At 39.7% G+C, this 22,221-nt stretch overlaps 1 protein-coding gene across 6 annotated transcripts in view; it reads left to right on the top strand.

Annotated features, from left to right (window-relative positions):
• The window catches only part of Pan3 (poly(A) specific ribonuclease subunit PAN3), a 126,128-nt gene that overhangs the window by 70,414 nt on the left and 33,493 nt on the right, over positions 1-22,221 (top strand). For 5 of the 6 annotated variants that reach the window (XM_036171835.1, XM_036171832.1, XM_036171834.1 and 2 more), the window contains one exon: positions 373-520. In XM_036171835.1, the coding sequence (XP_036027728.1) occupies positions 373-520 (148 nt within the window). Of the gene's footprint in view, positions 1-372; positions 521-16,727; positions 16,842-22,221 lie in introns of those variants that run through there. The other variant, XM_036171836.1, reaches the window with a different exon arrangement.

Raw genomic sequence — 22,221 nt, 5'->3', positions numbered from 1 at the left:
AAAGGAAGTAATTAATTTAGAAAGACAGGCAGTTTTGATCTTTATCCTGGGAAGAGGTTTAAAGATAGAAGTTTGAAAGTTGTTGTTCATTTTTGCAGTAGTCTCCACCTCCATTTCTCAAAAATGTGTAAGGATGATATAGAAATGATACATGCACATTTTACATTTTATGGAGGTTAAAATTCTTCACTTGAAAAAGTTTACCTTGGATTAGGTTTTCCACTTAGAAAGTTATTTTTAAAATATGGAAACTAAAAGGCTTAAATTCTTTTAGTAAAAGTGAGTAGAACACTGAAGAGTAATACCTAGTAGGGTCATATGTCTTTTGGGGGCCTAAAGTGTGTTAACTTCCTATATTTGATTTTCAAATAGACACCAAATCCTACTGCAAGCGAGTTTATACCTAAAGGAGGATCAACCTCCAGGCTGAGTAACGTGTCCCAGTCAAATATGTCTGCCTTCTCTCAAGTTTTCTCTCACCCATCCATGGGAAGTCCTGCTACTGCTGGATTAGCACCAGGTAAGTTGAGTAACTTTCCAGTGAGTTTCAGGTGTCACACCTGTAAGCATTGTGGGTTTTTTTGTTTTGATTTTGTGTTTTTAATTTATTAGAAGTGAAATTGTGTACTTGAATGATTGACTCTGCAACAAAGAGCATCTGTCTTAGCCCCTCAGCCTGGAGTCACTCAGGGCTGCAGTAACAAGCAGTTAGTCTTGCCTCCTCTCTGCTTTCCCCACTCTTGCCCACTCCCTCACCACCTCTGTCCTCCCATTGGTTCCTTCCCGTGGCTTCTCCTGTGGGTCTTCTCAGTCAGTTAGTAAACATGTCAGAACTGGGAGTGTAAAAGTGCATATGATCAATGTACCTTTAGGCGTTTTCTGCCATGAGGCGGGTTCGCTTTTTTTTTTTTTTTTTTTTTTTTTTAAACAAAAGCATAGTCTATGGATCAGTTGCTGTTCTTCTAGAGCATGTCCATGCTTCTGCATAGCTTCATAAATTGCTGTTATGTACTGATAAAAAATCAACAGTAATGAGCTCCATATGCCAATCACAAAACATGTTTGCTTAGTTAATGCCTTGTATCAGCAGTAAATTTTGTGTGCTCATAGTTGATAAGACTACTTAAGGGTTGCCGTTTTAAGGAATCCAGGATTCACATATTCTACAGGAGCAGTACTCGGCCCCCTGCAAAGGCCTTTTTAAATGAGGTGAGACTGTTACAGGGAATTCACATTTTAAAGCATTGAACTTAGAAACATCCATAACCACCTTGTGGTTTTGAAGCTTTCTAGTAACTGCTAACTTAGTTAACCTCTTAGTTAAGCTTTTTTAGAGGTTCCATATCTGAGTAGGGTCCAAGCCACAGCCCCACACAAAATCTCACACTTACTTAAAGCATTATGATTTTTCCATTTTGTACCCGATAAGCAGTTCTCAAAGCATGAACTTTGTAGATGACATCTTGTTGCAGTGTCAAAGGTTGGACCAGTACCTCTAGGATGAATTAATTTTAGCTTAATTAATTTAACTGAGAAATTGCTTATTGTCCTGCATAACTAACGTTAGAATGGTCACTCTTCTTTCTATTAATGACAAAATAAGCATCCTCTGGCACTACTGGAAGTAGTTCTGTAACCTACCAAATAAAGGCTTGAACTTAACAGCCACTCATTCCGAAGTCAGTGTTTGTTGAGAGGACAGTTGTGTAAGCTCACTTGCAGAAGTCCTGGGGTGATGGATGGTGCACTTACTAGCACTCCCCTCTCCTTCCACTGGGCTAACGACTTCGTCCTTGAAATGAGAAAAGAAAAACGGACTTGTGCTTTTCTTTCAGAACGTTGTTTTTAAAACCCTTCATTGCCTTCCATTATTTTTCCCCATACATTTTCAAGGCTTGGGAAAGTGTCTTGGGTTATGGGCCAGCATCTGTAGTCTTATTTGTTGTGCACACGTTGAACCTGTGAACATAAGCCACAGTTCTAAGTGTCCTGAGTTGTGCTTGCGAACTGAAGGAATGAGAATTAGCGTGGGCTTCAATGTCTTTCAGAACCCTACAATTATATTCATGTTTTTATTTGTAAACAGGTGTTTTCCTCTAGACACATAGGTTATTAACAGTTCCATAGCCTTTCAGAAGTTACTAGTTTACCTGTTTCTCAGAAGTGACTGCTCAAGCACAATATAGTAAGAGTACTTTTACATAGCGTGGTCTAGAGATTGTTTTAGTAACTTTGTCTTAGCAAAGATTTTTCTGAACTGATTTTTAGGAATGAAATTTTGAATGTGCCAAGTTGTGAAATGATAGCTTAATGCTTTTATGCCACAGGAATAATTTAATCATGAAAACTATTTGCTGACCTTTTAAAAATCACAATTTTTCCCAATAGCATTTTGATTTTATAATAGACTTAATAAGCTAAGGATTAGCATACTTTAATTAGCTATTAACAAATTGACAGAACCATAGCATGTTTAAAAATGATTTTAAGACAGAGAGAGTGTTAGAAATAACATACCTTTCTGGGTAGTGGTCTTTATTCTCATGGGTGTGGCGCATGCAGTTGTGACTCAGGGACTGAACACTTGTTCTTTTTAATGAGAGAAGTTGAGTTTGAAAAGATGGTCATTAACATAGAAAGAAGAAAAAGCCAGAGAGTGTCTTCAGCATTTTTCAAATGTCCGTCCCTTCAGGCTTCTGGATTGACCAGCCACTGTATCTTATTGTTAATTATTGACCGGTCAGTATATCTTACGGTAAATTTTATATGCTTGATATAAAAAGGAGAACAATTACTATGCTAAGCACTGTTAATGATATTCACTTATTACCTGTTTTTTTTTGTTTTTGTTTTTTTGTTTTTTGGTTTTTCGAGACAGGGTTTCTCTCTGTAGCTTTGGAGGCTCTTCTGGACTAGCTCTGTAGACCAGGCTGGTCTCGAACTCACAGAGATCCACCTGCCTCTGCCTCCCGAGTGCTGGGATTACAGGCATGCGCCATCACCGCCCGGCGTTTGTTTGTTTCTTTTTACATTAGTGAGGTCAAACCCAAGGCCTCATGTGTGCTAGGCAAATATATTCTGTTACTCACCTACACACTTTGTCTACTCCTCCCCCAAACTGAAGGAAATAGATATCCAGTTTGCTGAAGAAGTGACTAGTTGTTTATCGTATCGTCCTGGAAGTGGTGCTTCCAAATGATGAGCTGAACTGCTCATGTTGTTTGTTGTTACTCTGTCTTGGGGAAAGTGTGGGAGGAAGAAAAGGGGAAGAGATGGGGACATGAACTGACTTGTCATTCTTTGTCATTAGCGTTGAAACAATTTTTAAATGTGGACATTATAAATGTCCTTAAAATTTTAAAGGGTTTGGGCCCTAAGATCTCTTCCAGCTTGAAAGTTCTGTGCTAAAAATAAAGTTCTGTGGTTCACTAGGTCCATGGTGTTTTCTGTCAGTTGAGGAAGGGGAAAGATTTAATTCCTCTAAATTGTAGCACATTTGGCTTGTTTAGCAGTCTACTACTGGCATTTGAGTCAATGGAAACCAATATCCATAGTGCTTTTCCACAGGGGCCATTTCTGACAGGTTGTTGTGAGATCTCTGCTTAAGTTGCTTGGCGTGACAAGGCTCTTCAGCTCATCTCACGTGTCAGTGGGCGGGAAGAAAACAGAAGTGATTTGTTGTTGAACTGTGCTGTGCTTGGCTGTCTGTCATCTGCTCCACCATCTCCTTCTCCTTTGTCAGATGCTCTTAAAATGTGCTCCGCATAGTTTTAATTACACTCTGTACATTAGTTCCCGTATGCATATATCCATAAAACTGATGTTTTAAGATGGAAAGGTAAGAGGGAGGACAGACTAAGAAGAATTAATTGACCAAATGTGTAGGTTAAAAACGCCTCTTATAAATGAAATCCACAGCAGTGTCGTCTGACTCTGTTACTACACCAATATCCAGCCAAAGAAATATGCAGCTGAAAATGACCAACAGCAGGCATCTGATGGTACAGAATACCCAAACTCATACTAAAATCATATTGTCTTAAGCTGCATGAGTCAGTCAGAACACGAAAGCTCAGAAGCTACCACTGTAATTGCCTTGTGTTTATGAAGGATGTCATACTGACAAGCCATAAAAGATTTATGAGTTTTTCAACATGATCATGTTGAGCAGGATAGAACTCTAAACTCAATTCCTTATTATTCTTCAAGTCTACCTTGAAATGGATTCTGTGAGAGTCTAACTAAAAATTATTCTACCACAATTTAGTCTTTATTGATTTTCTGAATTGTTTTTATATTCCTATTAATAGAAATAATTCATGATTAAAATATTATAGTTATTTTACATGTTAATCTAGATTTCCAAAGAATATTAGAAATTCAGATTCTTAAGAAAGGACCAGGTTATATATTTTTTAATCTAGCGCAAATTTAAGTATTTACAATGCTTAATAATGCTTACTCAATAAAACTTCATTTTTTATTGGTTAATAATTTCTTAATTGGCGCATATTTCTTTAATACAGTGAATTTTAGTGATTCAATAAATATCTTAGAAGAATTAGTGTTCAATTATATAATTAAATAAGTCAAGCAAAAATGGATCTGAAGAAAGTTTAACAGTGTCAGAACTAAAAGTCTATGGTGAGGTCCTGAGCATCCATGAGCAGCTTTTAAGTATTTGTAAGGTTTTTGTTAAAGTTGCATGTGTCCATCTTTTTGTAACTACTTTGTTTTTCAGGTATATTCAGCACAATCTTTCTCTAGTTTGAGCATTATTTTCTTTATTAAAATAATAAATTTTAAAAGTTAATGGTTATTTAACTGTTAAGATCAGGCCTTCAGAGTTTTTGAGCAGAGGAGCATTTTGTTGCTCTTTAATGTTGAGCTTGTCCGAGAAGGGGCTGCTGCATGTGTGCATGTGCGGACACAAACTGTGGTACCTGGGGAAAGTTGCTGGCAGTGGAACTCTAGACCATACCCAGGTTGAGGATGCCATCTGGCTGTATTCCTGTCCTACTTGGGAATTTCAGGAAACTGAGGCAAGACGTTTTTGGCGCAGAGGGGGATGTGGCTGCGGCAGCTGGCTTGGAGACATGTCAGGTAAGGCTGAAATAGCTATTAGTAGATAAGACTCTCTGGCTGGGGAATCATTGGTTCATTTGCCTGTTAGACTTGAGAGTTCAGTTGTGGGTTTCCTGTGTGTATTACATTATGTGGCTGCCTTGTCTCTGAACTGAGGCAAGGCCTGGGTGGGAAGGGGTAGTTTTCCTTCAGCGATAGGTGGCAGATTCAGTGACCTGCAGCAAAGGTTCCTGCGGTTCTTGGAGATTGTACTTTTGATATTGAATGTGTCTTGATGCATTTGAAACATGGACTGTTCTACTAAAGTAGTTCTATGGTTTTCCATATACTGCTTAGTTCTGTATGAAGATAGCTTTAAAATCTGAAATGTCATTTAAGTTTAGCAACATTCAGTGGGCAGAAAACAATTACAGAAACAAAGACTGAAGAGAAATAGCAAAAACAGAACTGTAATTCTTGGTTTAGATTAAAAAGGATGTTAATGGCCCATGAGCTTTGCCATACTTCATGTAAGTAAAAATCACAACCAGTGCAAGAGAATCTGAGCTGTATTAATTAGTGCATTGTACTGGTTCTGATTGAGGTAAGAGGCAGAGAGAGCAGATGTCAACAGATACCCAGAACATTAGTATGGAGAGCTAGAAGTCATTCCTTCTCCCCGAGTGAAATCAAATGAGCTTAGAGCACCAAGGATCTTTTCTTGTGAATCTTCAGCCTGTTTCGAGGGCATTGTAGGCACTCAGTGAAGAGGAGTGTGGTGAGGACGTTCACTGTGTGTGTAGTTAGGAGCAGTCCTCAATCTGTGGGAACGATCTGGCTGGGTGCAGCCCCTTCTGTTCCATTATCATTTGAATCTTAGCTTGATTATTAAAGTTAGTTTTGTTACTTTTTGTCTTGTAGATGTGCATAGTTGTCTTAGAGGATAGGACATACACAAAGGGTCTTAGTAAAAGAGGATTACAGACTTAGCCCATTCTTGTCCTTAGTACAAATAAACATTCAGAGTAGAGAATCCGAACAAAATCTCTGCTGTGGGTTGAAGGGGTTATGCTGAGAATTTAGATCTGGGTTGTTTGGTCATGAATCTCTTACATACTGACATTGCTGCAATGTGATTTATTTCTCCCTCCTGCAGTTTCATAAATAACTTTCCCACATTTATTTAGAGTGCTGGTTCTGTAACTAGTAACTAGTAGCGGTCACTTACTGTGTGGGACAGTATACCCGTGTGCTCTGGAGACAGCTGTGTAGATCCTGGGATGGTGATGGTGCTTTTAGTCCCTAAGTGCTCCCCATTGCTTCACAGAGTGCACAGTAGTATAGGTTAAGCTGCAGAAACAGATCCCAAAGGCAGAGGTTACAGGGAACAGAAGTGCATTCTTTTTGTTGTTGTTGTTGTTTGTTTGTTTTTTTGAGACAGGGTTTCTCTGTATAGTTTTGGAAGCTGTCCTGGAACTCACTCTGTAGCCCAGGCTGGCCTCAAACTCAGAAATCCACCTGGCTCTGCCTCCTGAGTGCTGGGATTAAAGGCGTGCGCCGCCACCACCTGCCCAGAAGCACAGAAGTCTGGAAGTTTCTTCTATGGCATTTCTTCATAGTCAGATCTACACTACTTTAAGTAGTTGGGCTCCATTTCTCTCCTTTAGATGCAGTATTAGCTCAGCTTTGAGACATTATTTATGTATTTGAGCCTGTGTTTTAATTTTTAACCTACTCTCTCCTTTTTTGCTTATACAACAGTATGGAAGCAGCTATAGTAAGTGATCTAAGTACCTTTACGTGAACTGAGAAGGAAAAGAAATGGTTTTTTTGATCCCAGAAATAAGTTTAGTAGCCAACACCTCCCAGGTGCCCATTTTTAACCACTTCTTTTTCTATTAGCACACGAAATAATGGATTAAATGCATCACTTTTCCTCCCTAGTCTCTGTCCTTTCCTCCAGTAGTGACCTTTCTACTTTCAGGTCTAGATTGTGCCTGTGAGAGAAAGCATGGGCATGCCTGTCTTTGCGAGTCTGGTTTAGTATGTGTGTGGGGCATGCCCATCTTCCCCGTGCTGAAGCAGGCACCCACTCTGTTGTGCTGTTTGCCTGAAGTAATGGAAATGCCATGGTTTAGCAGATTGCTACCAGTGAAGAGACTGCAGGAGAGCTTCTTATTTCAGGGCTTGGTCAAGTTTGGGAACATACAGGCCACTTTTCTGTTTCCTTCAAACATTAGAGACTAGAGAAAGTTAACCATCATAGGCCAGTGAACAAGATGAATGAATTATTCATAATTTTAGGGGTTTAATTTCTGTGTTTTATACTCAGTCATCATTCTAAGGGGGAAGGCTGAATTCGTGACAAGTCTTCTGGAAATTTTGCTATTTATAAAGGCAGGGTTGAAGTTAAGCCAAAGGGAAGACCACTGTATGGAGATGGAGAAAGGAAAGTAGTCATGGGCAGTAGTCTCCACCACATATTACTGAAAAATACATGACCGATGGATGACACTGTGAGAGGAAGCTTTTATGAATTCATATGTGGGTATTTCTAATAATATCTACATGTCTCCATGGATGCGAATTCAACCAGGGTGGTAGGTATGATTACGTGAACCAGTTTTTTTTTAAACACTCCAGTTATTGACAAAACCAGACATAGTTTAAATTGCATTTATTTTGGCCAGATTCCCATGCCTTCCATGAACATTTTATTCATTCATTCATCCATTCATTTAAGGAAAAGTTAACAGCTTTGAGGAAGTATGTGGAAATAAATGTCACTTTTTATATTCTATGATGAAGAGGAATAAATAGTTGTACCTCATCAATTTGAAATATTTTGTAGTTTTCATTTGTATTTGCTCCTAAATGTGAAAGATGCCCTATCTTAGTCAGGGTTTCTATTACTGCAAGAGACACCCTGAGCATGACAACTCTTAGAAAGGAAAACACTTAATTGAGGCTGGCTTACAGTTTCAGCATGTCATGGCAGCATGTAGGCAGGCATGGTGCTGGAGAAGGAGCCGAGAATTCTACATCTTGATCTGCAAGGAACAGGAAGTAAACTGCCACACTAGGCATAGCTTGAGCATAGGAGACCTCAGAGTCCCCCCTCACAGTGACACACTTCCTCCAGCAAGGCCACACCTCTTCATAGTGCCACTCCCTGTGGGCCAAGCATTCAGACACATGAGTCTGTGGGGACTATTCCCATCCAAGCCATCACACAGCGTCCCCTCGTCTCTCCAGAGCCACACGGATCTTGCTATATATCTCCCAGGCTGACCTCAGACTTAGAGCCATTCTCTTGTCCCCTCCCCTCAAGTGCTGACATTGTAAGCATATGTTATCACACTCAACATCTAAACAAAGTTTTATCTTCATGGTCTCATTTCATGTTTCTTTATTTACTGATTAGTTGAAAACTGTTTATTTGGCTACTAAAGGATTGCAAAGTAAAGAGTAATCAGATACCACAAAACCCAGAAAGTCTTGGATCCAGCATTATTCTACCATGAATCTAGTCTTTGAGTACCTTAACAATAGAAAATGATTTTATTATGTTTTGTAAAATGTTATCTCAGGGCTGGCAAGATGGCTCAGTAGGTATAAAGGTGCTTGCTGCCAACCTGGACAACCTTGACTTGATCCTTGGGGCCGACATGATGGAAGGAGAAAAGAACTGACCTCTACTTGTGCACCCATGCTAAATCCACACCCTCCTCACAGGCCTTTTCTTAATCATGATAAAATAGATCTCCATTTGGGTTAAAATGCTGTTCAAGGGTGGAGTTTTGTGTCTTTGTTTGATAGGTGCACTCCTGTATTTCTTGTGGGCTTGTATTCTAGTTTTAAACTCTATCATGTACTTGCACTCTACCCCACCACCTGCTTGTTTGTCCCCACTACTCACAGGAGTGAACTCAGGGCCTACATTTTGCCAGGTAAAATGCTTTACCACTGAGTTACATCCTCACTCCCTACTTAACATTTAAAGATTGGTTCTGCACTGGGGCTGGTGATGCATACTGGTAAGCCCAACACTTGTGAGGCTAATGCAGGTAGGTTGCCAGTTTCAGGCTAGCACTAACTGAACAGCAAGGCCACAACTCCAGATAAAAGGCATTTTGATCTCTTCTGCAGAGTATAATTTTTGGGAATTTTCTCAAGTGCATTGTTTCCTGTAATAACTTCATCCTTGGGATTAGAATTTTTTTCTCCTGTAGATGAGAAATAATCTGTGGTTGTATGCATTTTTTTTTTTTTTACATTGCGGGTTTTGTTTTTTGAACTTCTTGGGTTTTTCGGGATAGGGTTTCTCTGTGTAACAGCCCTGGTTGTCCTGGAACTCCCTCTGTAGACCAGGGTGCCTACGAATTCACAGAGATCTGCTTGCCTTTTGTCCTGTGCTTGGGATTAAAGGTGTGTATGACCATGCCTGGCTCATATTTTGAACTTTTTTAAAAACCTGTTTCTTGAGGAAAATGAAAAGCCACCTCTGGACCTTATAAAATCAAAGGTGATAATTGGCTTTCATGGTCTTTCAAGCAGACATTTTCGTCTGTAAGCCACCTAATCTCTCTATTGTGAGAACTCTGAGTTTTCTGTCTTTGTTTCTATGAAAAGAACACATTGCAATATAAAAACTTCTTTGTCTGGGCTGGAGTTGGAGCTCTGGATCAAATACTTGCTGTACAATGTGAGCACCTGAGTTTGGGTCCCCAGCACTCACTCAAAACTTGGGCATGATGATATCCCCTGTAATCCCAGCTCTGGGTGGCAGGCACAGAGGATCCCCAGGAGCGTGCTGCCCAGTTGGTGTAGCCAGTTGATGAGCCCCAAGTTGATGAGAGTCCTGTCTCAATACACAGTGGAGAAAGGAAAGAGCAGATGCTCTACTCTAGCTAGCTTCCTGTGCCTGTGCAAGCACACTCACCAGATACACGTGTGCACGCGTCCTATCTAGCGTTTCAGTAAATCCAATGAGCTACTAAAATAAATATCAGCACTTCCCAATATTTTAAATGTTGAAAAGTTTAGGATGTTAAAGATAGGGCAAGGGATTTTAGCTTTTCTTATATAACTCCTGAAAATGATTTTGTATTTGAGAGAGAATATTATACTAGGGCGCAGTTTTCTGTAAAAGCTTTTAAGCAGATCTTTGGAGTTGGTCTTGGTGTAAAATGGTGTATATACTAAAGTCAGTGGGGGCACATGTCTCCCTCCGAAAGAGAGGAGAGTTTGTTTATATGTTATTCTGTACAGAATCCTTTTGTCTTCACTTTAATCATTTAAACTTGTACTTAGTAAGAAGGTTCTACTTTGAACCATTAGTGCTAGAAAAGCCTGATTTAAATTTTAGGAAAATTAATGTGGCTCTCATCTTTGAGCAGTTTACCAAGGAGCAGCATATCAACATTTCCCTAGGTATTTCTTTAACTACGCGTGTCTTCTTTCTGCGTTTGGTGGCACACGACTATAATCTCAGCCTTCTGAAGGCTGAGGTAGGCCAGCTCAGTAGTAGTGAGTAAGACAAATGGACAAACAAAAGCTAGTTAGTACAGTCTTGACTGGGACCCACTCTCATCTTAAATATACAGTTTCTTGAAGAATAGTGGTGGTGCTCTTTAAGCCCAGCACAAGGGAAGCAGAGATAGAGAAACCCTGTCTCACCCCCCCACCCCAAAAGTCCAGTTTCTCACTTAGCACTTTGTTTCTTTTCCTCTCATTTCTGCGTGTCTGTTTCAGAAAGGCATTCAGGCAGTTCTGTAGTTGGTCTGGATCAAAACTTTGGCATGGCATGGGTGACCACGGAAATCTTCAGTCCAGATACACCGAGGGAGGGGGGGCTCTTTTCCCTTGCCCCATGTACTTTCTGTTCCTCATCATAATAGAGAAGGTTACTACATTGACCTAATACGTTCTTGTTACAGGGCTTGGTGGGATTATTAAGTTTTTTTTTTTTTTAATGTGACTGTATAATTTCTGTAGTTTTATGAAAATTATAGGTAGTAAAGATCTAAACTGGTGCATGTTTCCAGCCTCCGTTTCCTCTTTCAGTAGCTTAGCCCTGTGAAAATCTCTGCTGACTATGCAGGGCGTGTTCTAACATGTCTTGGTACCTCAGTTCACTTAGAAGGTCTGTTCTTACTTTACATTTCAGTTGTTCGAGCCTCATCTTGTCTGACCTTTTAAACAGTTGACATCACTCTTGGAGAAATGCTTGAACAAGAAACTTGAAATTTCTTTTTTTGCCTTTTTCCTGTTTATCTGTAGTAATCTTGTCTGTTCAGCCTTCAGGATCTATACATCGCCAATCTGTTGACTTCTGTGCATTTTTATTAGACCAATCCCAGAGCAGGTCATTATGTCTCCGTTTGTGCCCCGCTGCAGCATCTGGATTGGTTTGCCTCTGCAGCTGGCTTTAAATCCTTACACAAGCCAAAGTGATAGTGGAGGAAAGCCACAGTCCTGAGACCTGCCTGTTCAGTCTGTGTGTTGGTTGACCCTCACCTCACTCTGCCATCCTTCTCTGCTGCAGTCAGGCTGGCTGTAAGTCCTTCTTCAGCCATGTCCAGTTCCTAGGCAGATGTCCTCTGAGAGCTCCACTTGCTCTTCCTGTGGTGTGGTTCTGTCCTCTTCTAGGGCGCAGCTCAGAGGGCGCACATGGAAGACCTTAGACCAACATTTTCCACCATTGTATTTGGTCATACTGCCTTGTTTATTTCCTTTTCAGAACTGTGAAAGTTTCATTTTTATTTAAATTTGAGTGGGAATCTGTTAATACTATTGGCATAGAGCCTCCCTTTGGACAGGTGCCGTACTGAACATTTTTCAAATTGAAATACTTGAAAATTTACAATAGTCCCAGCATGTCCAGTTTCCTATTCTGTAGCTGGTTAGTCAACATGAGCATAACAATTTTAAATGATAAACTTCAGAACTAACTGCTAAACTTTGAATTCTCTGCCATTCTGAATGGGGAGATGAAATGTCCCTCCATCTTGCCGTGTCTTATCAGGTCTTTGTTCAGCATATCCCTCTGTACATACCACCTGTGCATCTGTCACTTAGAAGATGCCTGTCAGTGTGACTATTTAATCTGTTCACTTAGGAATAAAGCAGAGCACAAGATTCAACATGCGCCAATGAGAAATTGTGAGAGTTCTCAATTTAATAAACAAACCGTGGGATTGATAAAGATCTAGAGTAGGAATGAACATTGTGCTTGTGAAGCAGCGAACAAAGAAGAAATTCAGATCACTTTGCTGTCTGACTAAGCTGCTTGAGTTCCAGCCACAGTGCATATGTGTGCTTCCTGAAGAGGGCGGAGATGGGACTAAAAGCCGAGGAGCTGCCCTGGTCCAGTATCCTAGCAGTGTCCAGAAAGGAGCCACCCAAGATCACTTTGTTTTCTGAAAAGTAAGCATAGTCTCCTCAAGTCCATCTCATGTGGGCTTGCTGTGCTGTAGCCCACAGTTTGTTGTAGTTGACTTTGGCAAGCTTTCCTAAGCTCCCAAGATGGTGCTTATCATTGTCTGCTGCTGCCAAGATGCCTGGGTATGGGTAACTTGTTGCCAAGCCTGGTAGACCCAGTTTTGACCTCCAGGAAGTAAAGAATTGACTATTGGAAGTTGTCCACTGACCTCCACGCCACACACATACATACACTAAATAAATATATAAATGTTAATTTTTTAAAATCTTGGGGAAAATTCTTGTTTATTGAGCTCTTGCCTGCTGCTTTTCATCGATAAGGTTAAATGCCTTTTTTCTTCAACACCATTTCTGTTTCTCTAGTCCTTATTAATGTTTTCTGATTACGTGCTTTTGTGGTGTTGAGTCTTTTTTTTTTTTTTTTAATGATTTATTTATTTTATGTGCATTGCTATTTTGCCTGCATGTATGTCGATGTCAGATCCCTGGAAGGTAGAGTTACAGGCAGTTGTAAACTGCCATGTGGGTGCTGAGAATTGAACCCAGGTCCTCTGGAAGAACAGCCAGTGCTCTTAACTGCTGAGCCACCTCTCCAGCCCAGTGTTGAGTCTTTTTTATCAGACTTTAGTTTGTATCTACATGTTTTGCATGTGTATTTCATCCTCTAAAGTTAAATGCTTCTGGAGACTTCTTGTCATATAATCTATTATTGTGATCACACATAGGCCATTAGTAAACATTACAGTCTCGTTCAGTGCCTTCCTCCTTAGAAGTTCCAGGGAGCTTTCAAGTATGAGGGACCATAGTCACCTGTGATGACTGTGGTCAAAGGCAGGCTTTCCTTTCCTCATCTGAGACCTAACTCTGAAACCTCAGGTTGGGAGCATTCACCTTTATGTGTGTTTTTAAATTCTCCTGACTCTTGACACAGCCCTTTAATTCTAGAGGGAAAAGCTCAAGATGTCAGGAAATTTGAAGGTGAATTTTACCTGATTTATAGAAGGATGTGCAGGTAATAAAGTTTCATGGAAAGAAAATATTTGAGATGAGTTTTAGAGGGTGGGTAAGGTTTGTTTCTGTTTTAAACACAGTTGAGCCAGCGATGGTGATGCACTCCTTTAATCCCAGCACTCCAGGAGATAGAGATAATCAAATCTCTGTGAGTTCCAGGACAGACTCCAAAGCTACAGAGAAATCCTGTCTTGAAAAGAAAAAACAAAACAGAAACAAAACCAGTCCCACGGTTGAGCTGAGCATTGTGTCGTATGCCTTTCACCCTAGCCGTTGGGAGGTAGAGACAGGCAGAACTCTGCATTAGAGGCCAGCCTGGTCTATAGACCATATTCTAGGACAGGCAGGGTACACAGAGAAATCAAAATACTACCACTACCAATAACAACAAAAGGCACCCCCCAAAAAAAACCCAAAAACCATAAACCACCCAAACAAAAGAACTCACACAATTGAAAACCTATGAGCTTGATTTTTTTCCCCCTGTTTAACCAGTTTAAAATGTATTAACTACTTAGTGAACTTTCCAAGAAAAGTGTAGTCTGAGTTACCTTAGGACTTGAATACATGGGATGAAAATCCCAGTTCAGGCACTGTTGTGAGCCCTCAGCTAGGTGTGGAATAGGGTTCCCTGCTTGGAATAGCCACTTACTCTTAAATACTGATTAAGAGCTCCATCCCAGCTCTCGGGATGCAGAGGCAGGTGGATCTCTGAGTTCAAGGCCAGCCTGGGCTACACAGTGAGTTCCAGGAAAGGTGCAAAGCTACACAGAGAAACTCTGTCTTAAAAAACAAAACAAAACAAAAAATAACTCAATTGAGTTCCTAGGAATTCAAGGTAGAGCAGAGTCTATTTCTTTTTTTCCTTACTGCTACTAAGTTATATTTCAATGTTGTACATTCATATTTTGCTAATATCTCATTAGCTAAATTCCAGCCAGCCTCTATTTAGTTCACATTGATAGTTCTTTTTGTCAGTACCCAGGCTTTTCTTTTTTATTTATCTTTCAAATTGATTTAAAAAAAAAAAATAGGCTATGTGACGTAGAAAGCAAAAAATTACCTGATTACCTCTCTTTTATATGTTTAACAATTTTGCCATAAATTCTTCAAAATTGAATGTGTTATATTTGAAACCCCCGGGGAACTGTGAGAACTGGTAGGAGAGTTAGGAAGAGATCTTGGAGCACCTGTAGCAGGAGATGGCAGCAAAGCCTTGGATTGTCCTTCTGTCTCTCTGGAACCTGTAGATTAGGATTGTACTTAGAGCTCATAATGGTGGTTTTCAAGCAAAGCTCTCATGAAGTTTGTGTATAGCCTCAGTATTTGAAATTAGACAGACAGAATTGGCATTTACAGGGCCAAATTTATTACACTAACTCATGGAGTTACTCAGAGGGATAAGGCTGAGGTTATTTTGTTAAATAGTAGTTTGAAATTGTGAGTGAGAGGTAACATTCGCTCTGAAATTCTCAGCTCTTTCTGTGTTGTCATGTGTGATATGAACATCATAGGTCTATGGATGAGTTGTGTGCTCATTTATTCTGAGTACATGTACCTTGAAATAAAGGTTATTGCAGAAGCATGCCTTATAACAGTGTTTATGCCAAGTACGAGGTTGACAGGAACAAGCCTTTCATTTGTGGTCTGTATGAAAACACTCCAGCTCAGCACAAGTTCTGTTGGTGTCAGTATGTCCCCAAACAAATGCAGACTAATAACTGCTGGGAAAATAGCTCAGAAATTCAAATTGAGCACTGGCAGAGAGCCCTGAAGAATTTACAGAAGCCCATGATTTTTAAGTAGTGTTTGAAAATCCCTGGCAAAGAAGGCTTGTTTCCTGGCAGGAGGTGTTAGGGCACAGGGAGCTTCTCAGCGTTTCACAGTAGAGCCCTCCTTTGAACCACAGATACAGGAATGCTGTGCGGGTCTTTTTATCATTTTCCCATGGACAGTACATACCAGATACCATTTACTGCATTCAAGGGTCTCTTAGCTTCTTTGAAAAAGAAAAAGAAATTGACCAAATGCCAAATGCCAGTGTTCAAATGAATACAGCTTTCAAGATGCAGTCACCAGTCTATCTTCTGCTACAGATCGGAGATCTGAGGCACCGAGAGTGGCATCAAAGCTTCTCCATCTTAAGACGTGGAAATGACAGTTGTTTTGATTAGGGCATGTTTACATTCTTGATTACTTACTAACACTGACCAAGTTTTTTTTTGTTTCTTTAAATGAAAAATTATGGGTTGGAGAGATGTCTCCGCAGTTAAGGAAGAGTACTTCCTACTCTTGCAAAGAACCTGAGTTCTAATCCCACTCACAACTGCTTCCAACTCCAGTTCCAAAGAATCTGAAACCTTCTCCTGGCCTCTAAGAGCACTAGACACATATAAGATGTACAGACATACATTCAAGCAATGCCCCGCACTCCTCCCCCCATAAAATAGTGAGAAGTTGTGTAGGTTAACTTCATGATTCTTTCTGGTCATTTCAGAGAGGTATTTTGGAATTAGCTTGAGTCTTTGGTTTCTTTACATTTTTGGCTTTGGTTTTTAATGTCTCCCTTACTCATAGCAGCGTAGTATTACAACAAATACCACTGCTGTTGAAATGGAATGGCTGCCTTGTATTGTTGAGGTGTGCCCTGAAGTCAAAGGCTTTGCATGTAGACCCTTTTTCTTTAGGCATACCAAGGAAGGCAGGTCACAGGGTTAGAACTGAAGAAGAGTGTTTGTTACTTCTTTTTACTAAGAATAATAAGCTGCAGAATGAGAACTTTGTGTTAAGGCACACCCCTGAAGCAAAGCTACTCTAGGAATGCTCACTGTTTTGGAGTGGAGAGGTTAATGCTCTCTACCATAGTATCCTGAGGCAGCCTTTCAAAGGTAAACTTGCCATTGATCGTGCCTTCTCTGTCAGGAACCAGATGGATCTGTGTGGTAGCTTTTCTTAGAAATGTTGTTGACTATTTAATATCCGTGCTATAACTGAGTGAACACTTTAAGCAAGTGCCATGGCATATACATGCCCTTGGTTATTGACTACTTCTAGTTGAACGGAAGTTGATCTGTCTTTCTCTGTCTTTCTCTCTCTCTTTTTTTATTTTTATTTTTTGGACCCAATAAGTATGTCTTTTCCACTTGGGTGTTGAAAGAGCCTATGAGCTGTAGCTGTTCTGATTTTTGTTGGTTGTTTTCTCTAGGGAACAAGCTACCCTCTGAGTCAGCACTGGACTTGAAGATAAATCCTACAATTCATGAAACTGACTGATTCGACTAAAGGATGGATAGTTTGGGCAGCGTTGGACAGCTCTATGAGGGGTCTGTTTGTTTAACTGGAGGGATTGTTGAGTTCAGCAACTTTTAATTCCCCTAATGATAAGGGGTTGCTGTTGTGAAAACAGGGTTTGTGAAGGAATCGATTCTGGCAATTAATCCATATTCTTATTGACTCTGTTTTCATTTTAATCACAAAACTTCATGGAATAATTCTGTAAAATGAAGAAATTGGAATTTGTATGTCCTGAGCAGTCAGCATAGGGTATTTGTGGCTCAAAAATCCAAATTACCCTTTTTTCACACGGGGTTATAAGCTGTCTTGAGTAAACCTTTGGCGTTTGGATATTTAATCTTTGCAAGGGAGTTTATGCACTCGTGGCTTGAAACTGGTAGGGTTAAGTGGGATGAGATTTGATGATTATTTTATCAGATCCGTGAATTCCAGATTATGGCTGGTATTTCAATGTCATTTTTAGTAAATGTCAAAAATATTAATAAGGTAATTTTTACCTTAAAACTTGCAGTTTTATGTCAGGAAATTTAAAAGAAATAAGATTAATTATATGTTTAGTTAAATAGATTTTTAATTTGTACCAAGGGTTTAAAAATGCTACAGAAAGAAAATCTTTTGTCTTTAATTTTTTAGGCCACAATACATTATAGAGATATTTTTGGATTGTCATTTTGAAGGATTGAAAACATGTGGTTAAGATTAATTTTAGTTATATGAAAGCTAATATGATTTAAAAATAGGAATCATGGTATTTTTTTTTTCAACCTAGCAAATAGGTAAATTTCTTTTCAGTATCTTTTATTTTTGAGGCTAGAAGCTAGAGGTATCAAGTCACCTAACACGGCAGTTTGAAAACTTGGACTTATATACAGTTCTACTTTGGGTATGTTAGCTGCAGCCTGGTTATGCAGACCAGAAGCATGACATTTGCTATACTTTAAGCCAGTTTTAAGAATTATTTGCAGAACTGAATTTGATTGAACAAAGAAATTATTAAATGAAATAACATTTAGTATTCTCCTAGCTTTTTCTTATGAACTCCATTGATATGTTTGGTGGTAGGGTGATGTGTTTTATACAGTCTGCCTTGTATTTAAATCTGAAGTTAAAAGACACCTTTATGGGACTGGAAAGATGGCTCAGCCATTAAGAGCACAGACTGGTTACTTTTGCAGAGGACCCCTGTTTGATGAGTCCTAGCACCCACATAGTGGTTAACAACCATCTGTAACTCCAGTTCTGGGGATCCAGAGTCCTCTTCTGGCCACCATAGGCATTGCATGTATGTCCTGCCCATAAATGCACATGCAGGCAAAACACCCATACTCATAAATTAATCTTAAAAGTGGATTTTTTTTTTTTTTTTTTTTTGGTATTTCGAGACAGGGTTTCTCTATTTAGCTTTGCGCCTTTCTTGGAACTCACTTGGTAGACCAGGCTGGCCTCGAACTCACAGAGATCCGCCTGGCTCTGCCTCCCGAGTGCTGGGATTAAAGGCGTGCGCCACCACCGCTCAGCAAGAGTGGAAAATTTTAACCTCACGCCTGTATGATGCTTGACCTAATCCTTTTATTTATGTCTGCTTTTTAATGATTTTTTTTCTCATCCCTTTGGCAGATTTAAATAAAATAATAAAATGATCATAATTTCAAGTTTAGTAAATCCTTTTTTTAAAAAAAGTACCCATGGCCAGACCTTGAAGAAGTATTACCATTAGTTTCATAGACACAATGTGACCACAAACATAATCAAGATTTGTTGTATTCCTGATTCCTATGGTCATCTGTTTTTCTTTTTCCTTTTCTTTCAATAAAATACAGCTCATCAATTAATGAAAACCTTGGGGGGGCGGCGAGGATAATTCATGTATTTTGGTAAGGAAAAGATCCAAATGTATCCACATTGCTGGGATTCTCCAGAAACTCTTTAAATTTTAAAACCACCAGAGTCCTTTCTGTCTATAGCATACTAGGTTCCCAGCATCTAAGCCTTAAAGCAAACATATAACAGGCTTATTGCAGAATGTCAGGAACTTGGACAGGGAGATGTTTGAGATTGGTCTTATGTAGCTTTGATCTTTGGTATATGTTCTGAAATTCAACAGTGTGCTTGTGTTTAGTGGTATTTCCTCTTTGTCCTATAACTTTTTCTTTTAGGCATATTGTTTTACAAAATCACTAAGTATGCAAATCTAAGTTAAATGGGACAGAGTAATTCTCTGCACCCAAGTTACTGACCAAGGAAACCTGAACTGTGCTCAATTGTAGCTGTGCAATGTCTAAGAAGGGAGGAATTTTGCCTACTTTGGGCTTAAAATTGGAATTTTAAAAGTAATCTCTAATGAATTAGATTCTCATTTACAGTTTATTATAAATGACAATCTTGAGTTAATTGGTAACTCAATGGGATGTCTGTTGTGAATTGACCCTGAGGACTTCTAAATTTAGAACTTTAAATTTATTCTAATAATGATTCCCTTATTAAAAACAGTTGTGATCAAGGTTGTGCAAAGGATAAGCATAAGATTCTTGAGGAGGGGGAGGATTGCTGTCGGTTCAAATCTGACCTGTGCTAGCTGCAAAGTGACGCATAGTGAATCCGTGTCTCACACCAAAACAGAACAGTAGGAGGAGTAAGAAGTCATTTTATTATTGGGAAGGTTTTAATTTAGTAAGTCTTCCAGCAGCTTCTCTGTATGTCTAACTATGTCAAAACTGTATTACAGAGGAAAAACATTAGCTGTACATCACGAAATGTCCTTTAGAATGGATGTGGATGTGTTTTACTTTCCCTTCTTAAAACATCAGTAGGCTAAACAAACACCATTTAATTGACATTGTTTGCTCTGACTTAAATTGCTAGTCATTAAAAGTTTTATCTGTTAAAAAGTTGAGTCTGTATTACTTTTAAAGCTGCCATTTCCCCATTTCTGATGCATTCTGGGTTCAGTGGCTTGCATATTCTATACCAGTGTTACCTTTTATTTTTAAATACCTACTTTTTGGACATTTTATCTGTAGGTATGTGTATATGTGAGTGAATTGTGTGTATGTGTGCTACACGCATGCACATTCCCTGAGAGGCCAGAAGAGGGCATTATGTCCCTTGGAGCTGGAGTTACATTTAATTGCGAGCCCCACCCAGTGTGGGTGCTGGGAATCAAATTCATAACCTCTGGAGGAACAGTAGGTGCTCTTAGCCACAGATGTATCTCTCTAGCCTCTTTTAAAATTAGCATGCGTGCCTATAACGTGTGTGTGTGTGTGTGTGTGTGTGTGTGTGAGAGAGAGAGAGAGACAGAGAGACAGAGAGACAGAGAGACAGAGAGAGAGACAGACAGACAGGGTCTTGAACTCAGGATCTGTGGTGCTGTGCTAGTGAAGATTACCACCAAACTATATCCCTAGCTCATTACCATGTTCTTTTTTTGTCCCCCAAAACCTGTTTTTCTCTTTATTCTTGCCTAAGAAATGTATTCAGTCAAGAAGACCAGAACATTTGCTCTTTTGTTTCTTTGTCATAGTTGCAGAGTGGAGTGATGGTCAGCCTGGAGGCAATTGGTAGTGTCTGTGCAGAAATCAGACCCAAATTGCAACCCATAAAGGCCTGCTTGTGGGCTGCTGCCCAGCTGCTGTGTGAGCACTTGAGTTGAAGACTGCTCAGGCCTTTTTGCTGCAGCACTCTTCTGCAGTGGTGTTTGTGGTCCAGATTTCCTAACTTTTGTACTGGCCCAGGATACCTTCGGGACCAGTCCATAGTAAAGACTTTGGGCACCAAATCCTCATGGGTTTCTCTTTGCTTGTAAATTGCACATGTAGAGTGCAGCATGCATTCATGGACCCACACCATGTGTTCTTTTGGTTTCACTTGTCTCTTTCTCTTACTGTTGGTTGTGCATCACAGTGACACATCTCAGCTGTTAGTAGAACTATATGTTGCGTAGTATACATGCTAGTGACTTTCTGAATGTGTGGAAGGATCTTGGACTCAAGGTGTTTTTAATCACTAAAATTTACTGAAGACTTTAAGTTGTATTAAAGCAGCTTTACATAGAAGCAACAACAGAAGGAGTGTGTTTCTGATGTTGTTACTTTCAATGTCTTATTTTAGAAAGTTGAAGGTTTCTATACATTCCGTACAGCTGCCTCTCACATCTTGTGTTGACAAGGAGCGCTGGCATCTGTAGGAACAAGTTGTTAGAAGTGAAAGGAATCGCCAAAACTGTTCAGAAGATAATTCTATCCCTCCGTTTCTTTTTCCAAATTGTCTCTAATGTGTTTATCTTAAAACTTTCCATGAAATTTTATAGCTTTGTGTTTGGATCTTATACAAATCAATTCTAATACTTTCTTCTCAGGTAGTATTAGAATTGATGCCCTTAAGAAGCACTGTTTTCCTGGTTCACTATTTCTGTTGTGTAGATATGTAATAGCTGGTAGATTTTCTACAAATCGTAGTTTTATTTCTGGCTTTCCCACCCCCCCCCCCCAAATATGCCAGCTGGGCGCCCTTAGTTTGATGTTATCTAGATTTGGACACATGACATCTTTGTCTTTTTCCCAGCTGTTTGGTTATTTAATGTGAGTGCTCTATCTGCATGTACACCTTTATTCCAGAAGAGGGCATCAGATCCCACTAGAGAAGATTGTAAGCCACCAAGTGGTTGCTGGGAATTGAACCTGGGTCCTATGGAAGAGCAGCCAGTGCTAAGTGTTTTGCAATTTTATATGAAGGTTATTCTGGGGACCTTGGATATATTTGTTTCTGAAGAAACATCTATTCTGAATTTTCCCATTGAAGAAAATAATTACTTATTTTTAAAAATTGGGTTATTTTTATTAGTTTGTTGATTGGTTTGTTTTAGGTTTTTGTTTGTTTGGTTGGTTTTTCAAGACAGGGTGTCTCTGTGTAGCTTGGGTCCTGTCCTGGAACTCGCTTTATAGACCAGGCTGGCCTCAAACTCAAAGAGATCCACCTGGCTCTGCCTCCTGAGTGCTGGGATTAAAGACATGTGCCACCATCACCCAGCAGATTTTTTTAATGTGTATGTGTGTGGGCATACATACCACTAAGCATAAGTGGAGGTCAGAGGATGACTCTTTTGGGATGTATTTTTCACCTCTGCATGGGATCTGGGCATCAGGTGCAGGTTACCATGTTTTCAAGGTAAGCACTTTGACCTGATGAGCCAGCTTACTCACCCTGGAAAGACTACTTATAATTGTCCTAGCATGGAATCTAAAATAACTTTAGCACATACTCCTGAGACACTCCTCTACCTTTGCTATAGGTTCCAGGGTCAAACTAGTAGGCAAGCTTTCACAACAAGCCCTCTAACTGCTGGATCATCCCGCTGACTTTGTTTACACTGTGTGTACCCTGGAGGACCTCTAGCCATCAGATTGGGCA

Source organism: Onychomys torridus, chromosome 22, assembly GCF_903995425.1.
Source record: "Onychomys torridus chromosome 22, mOncTor1.1, whole genome shotgun sequence".
NCBI lineage: Eukaryota > Metazoa > Chordata > Mammalia > Rodentia > Cricetidae > Onychomys > Onychomys torridus.
This window is presented reverse-complemented; position numbering and strand designations above follow the sequence as displayed.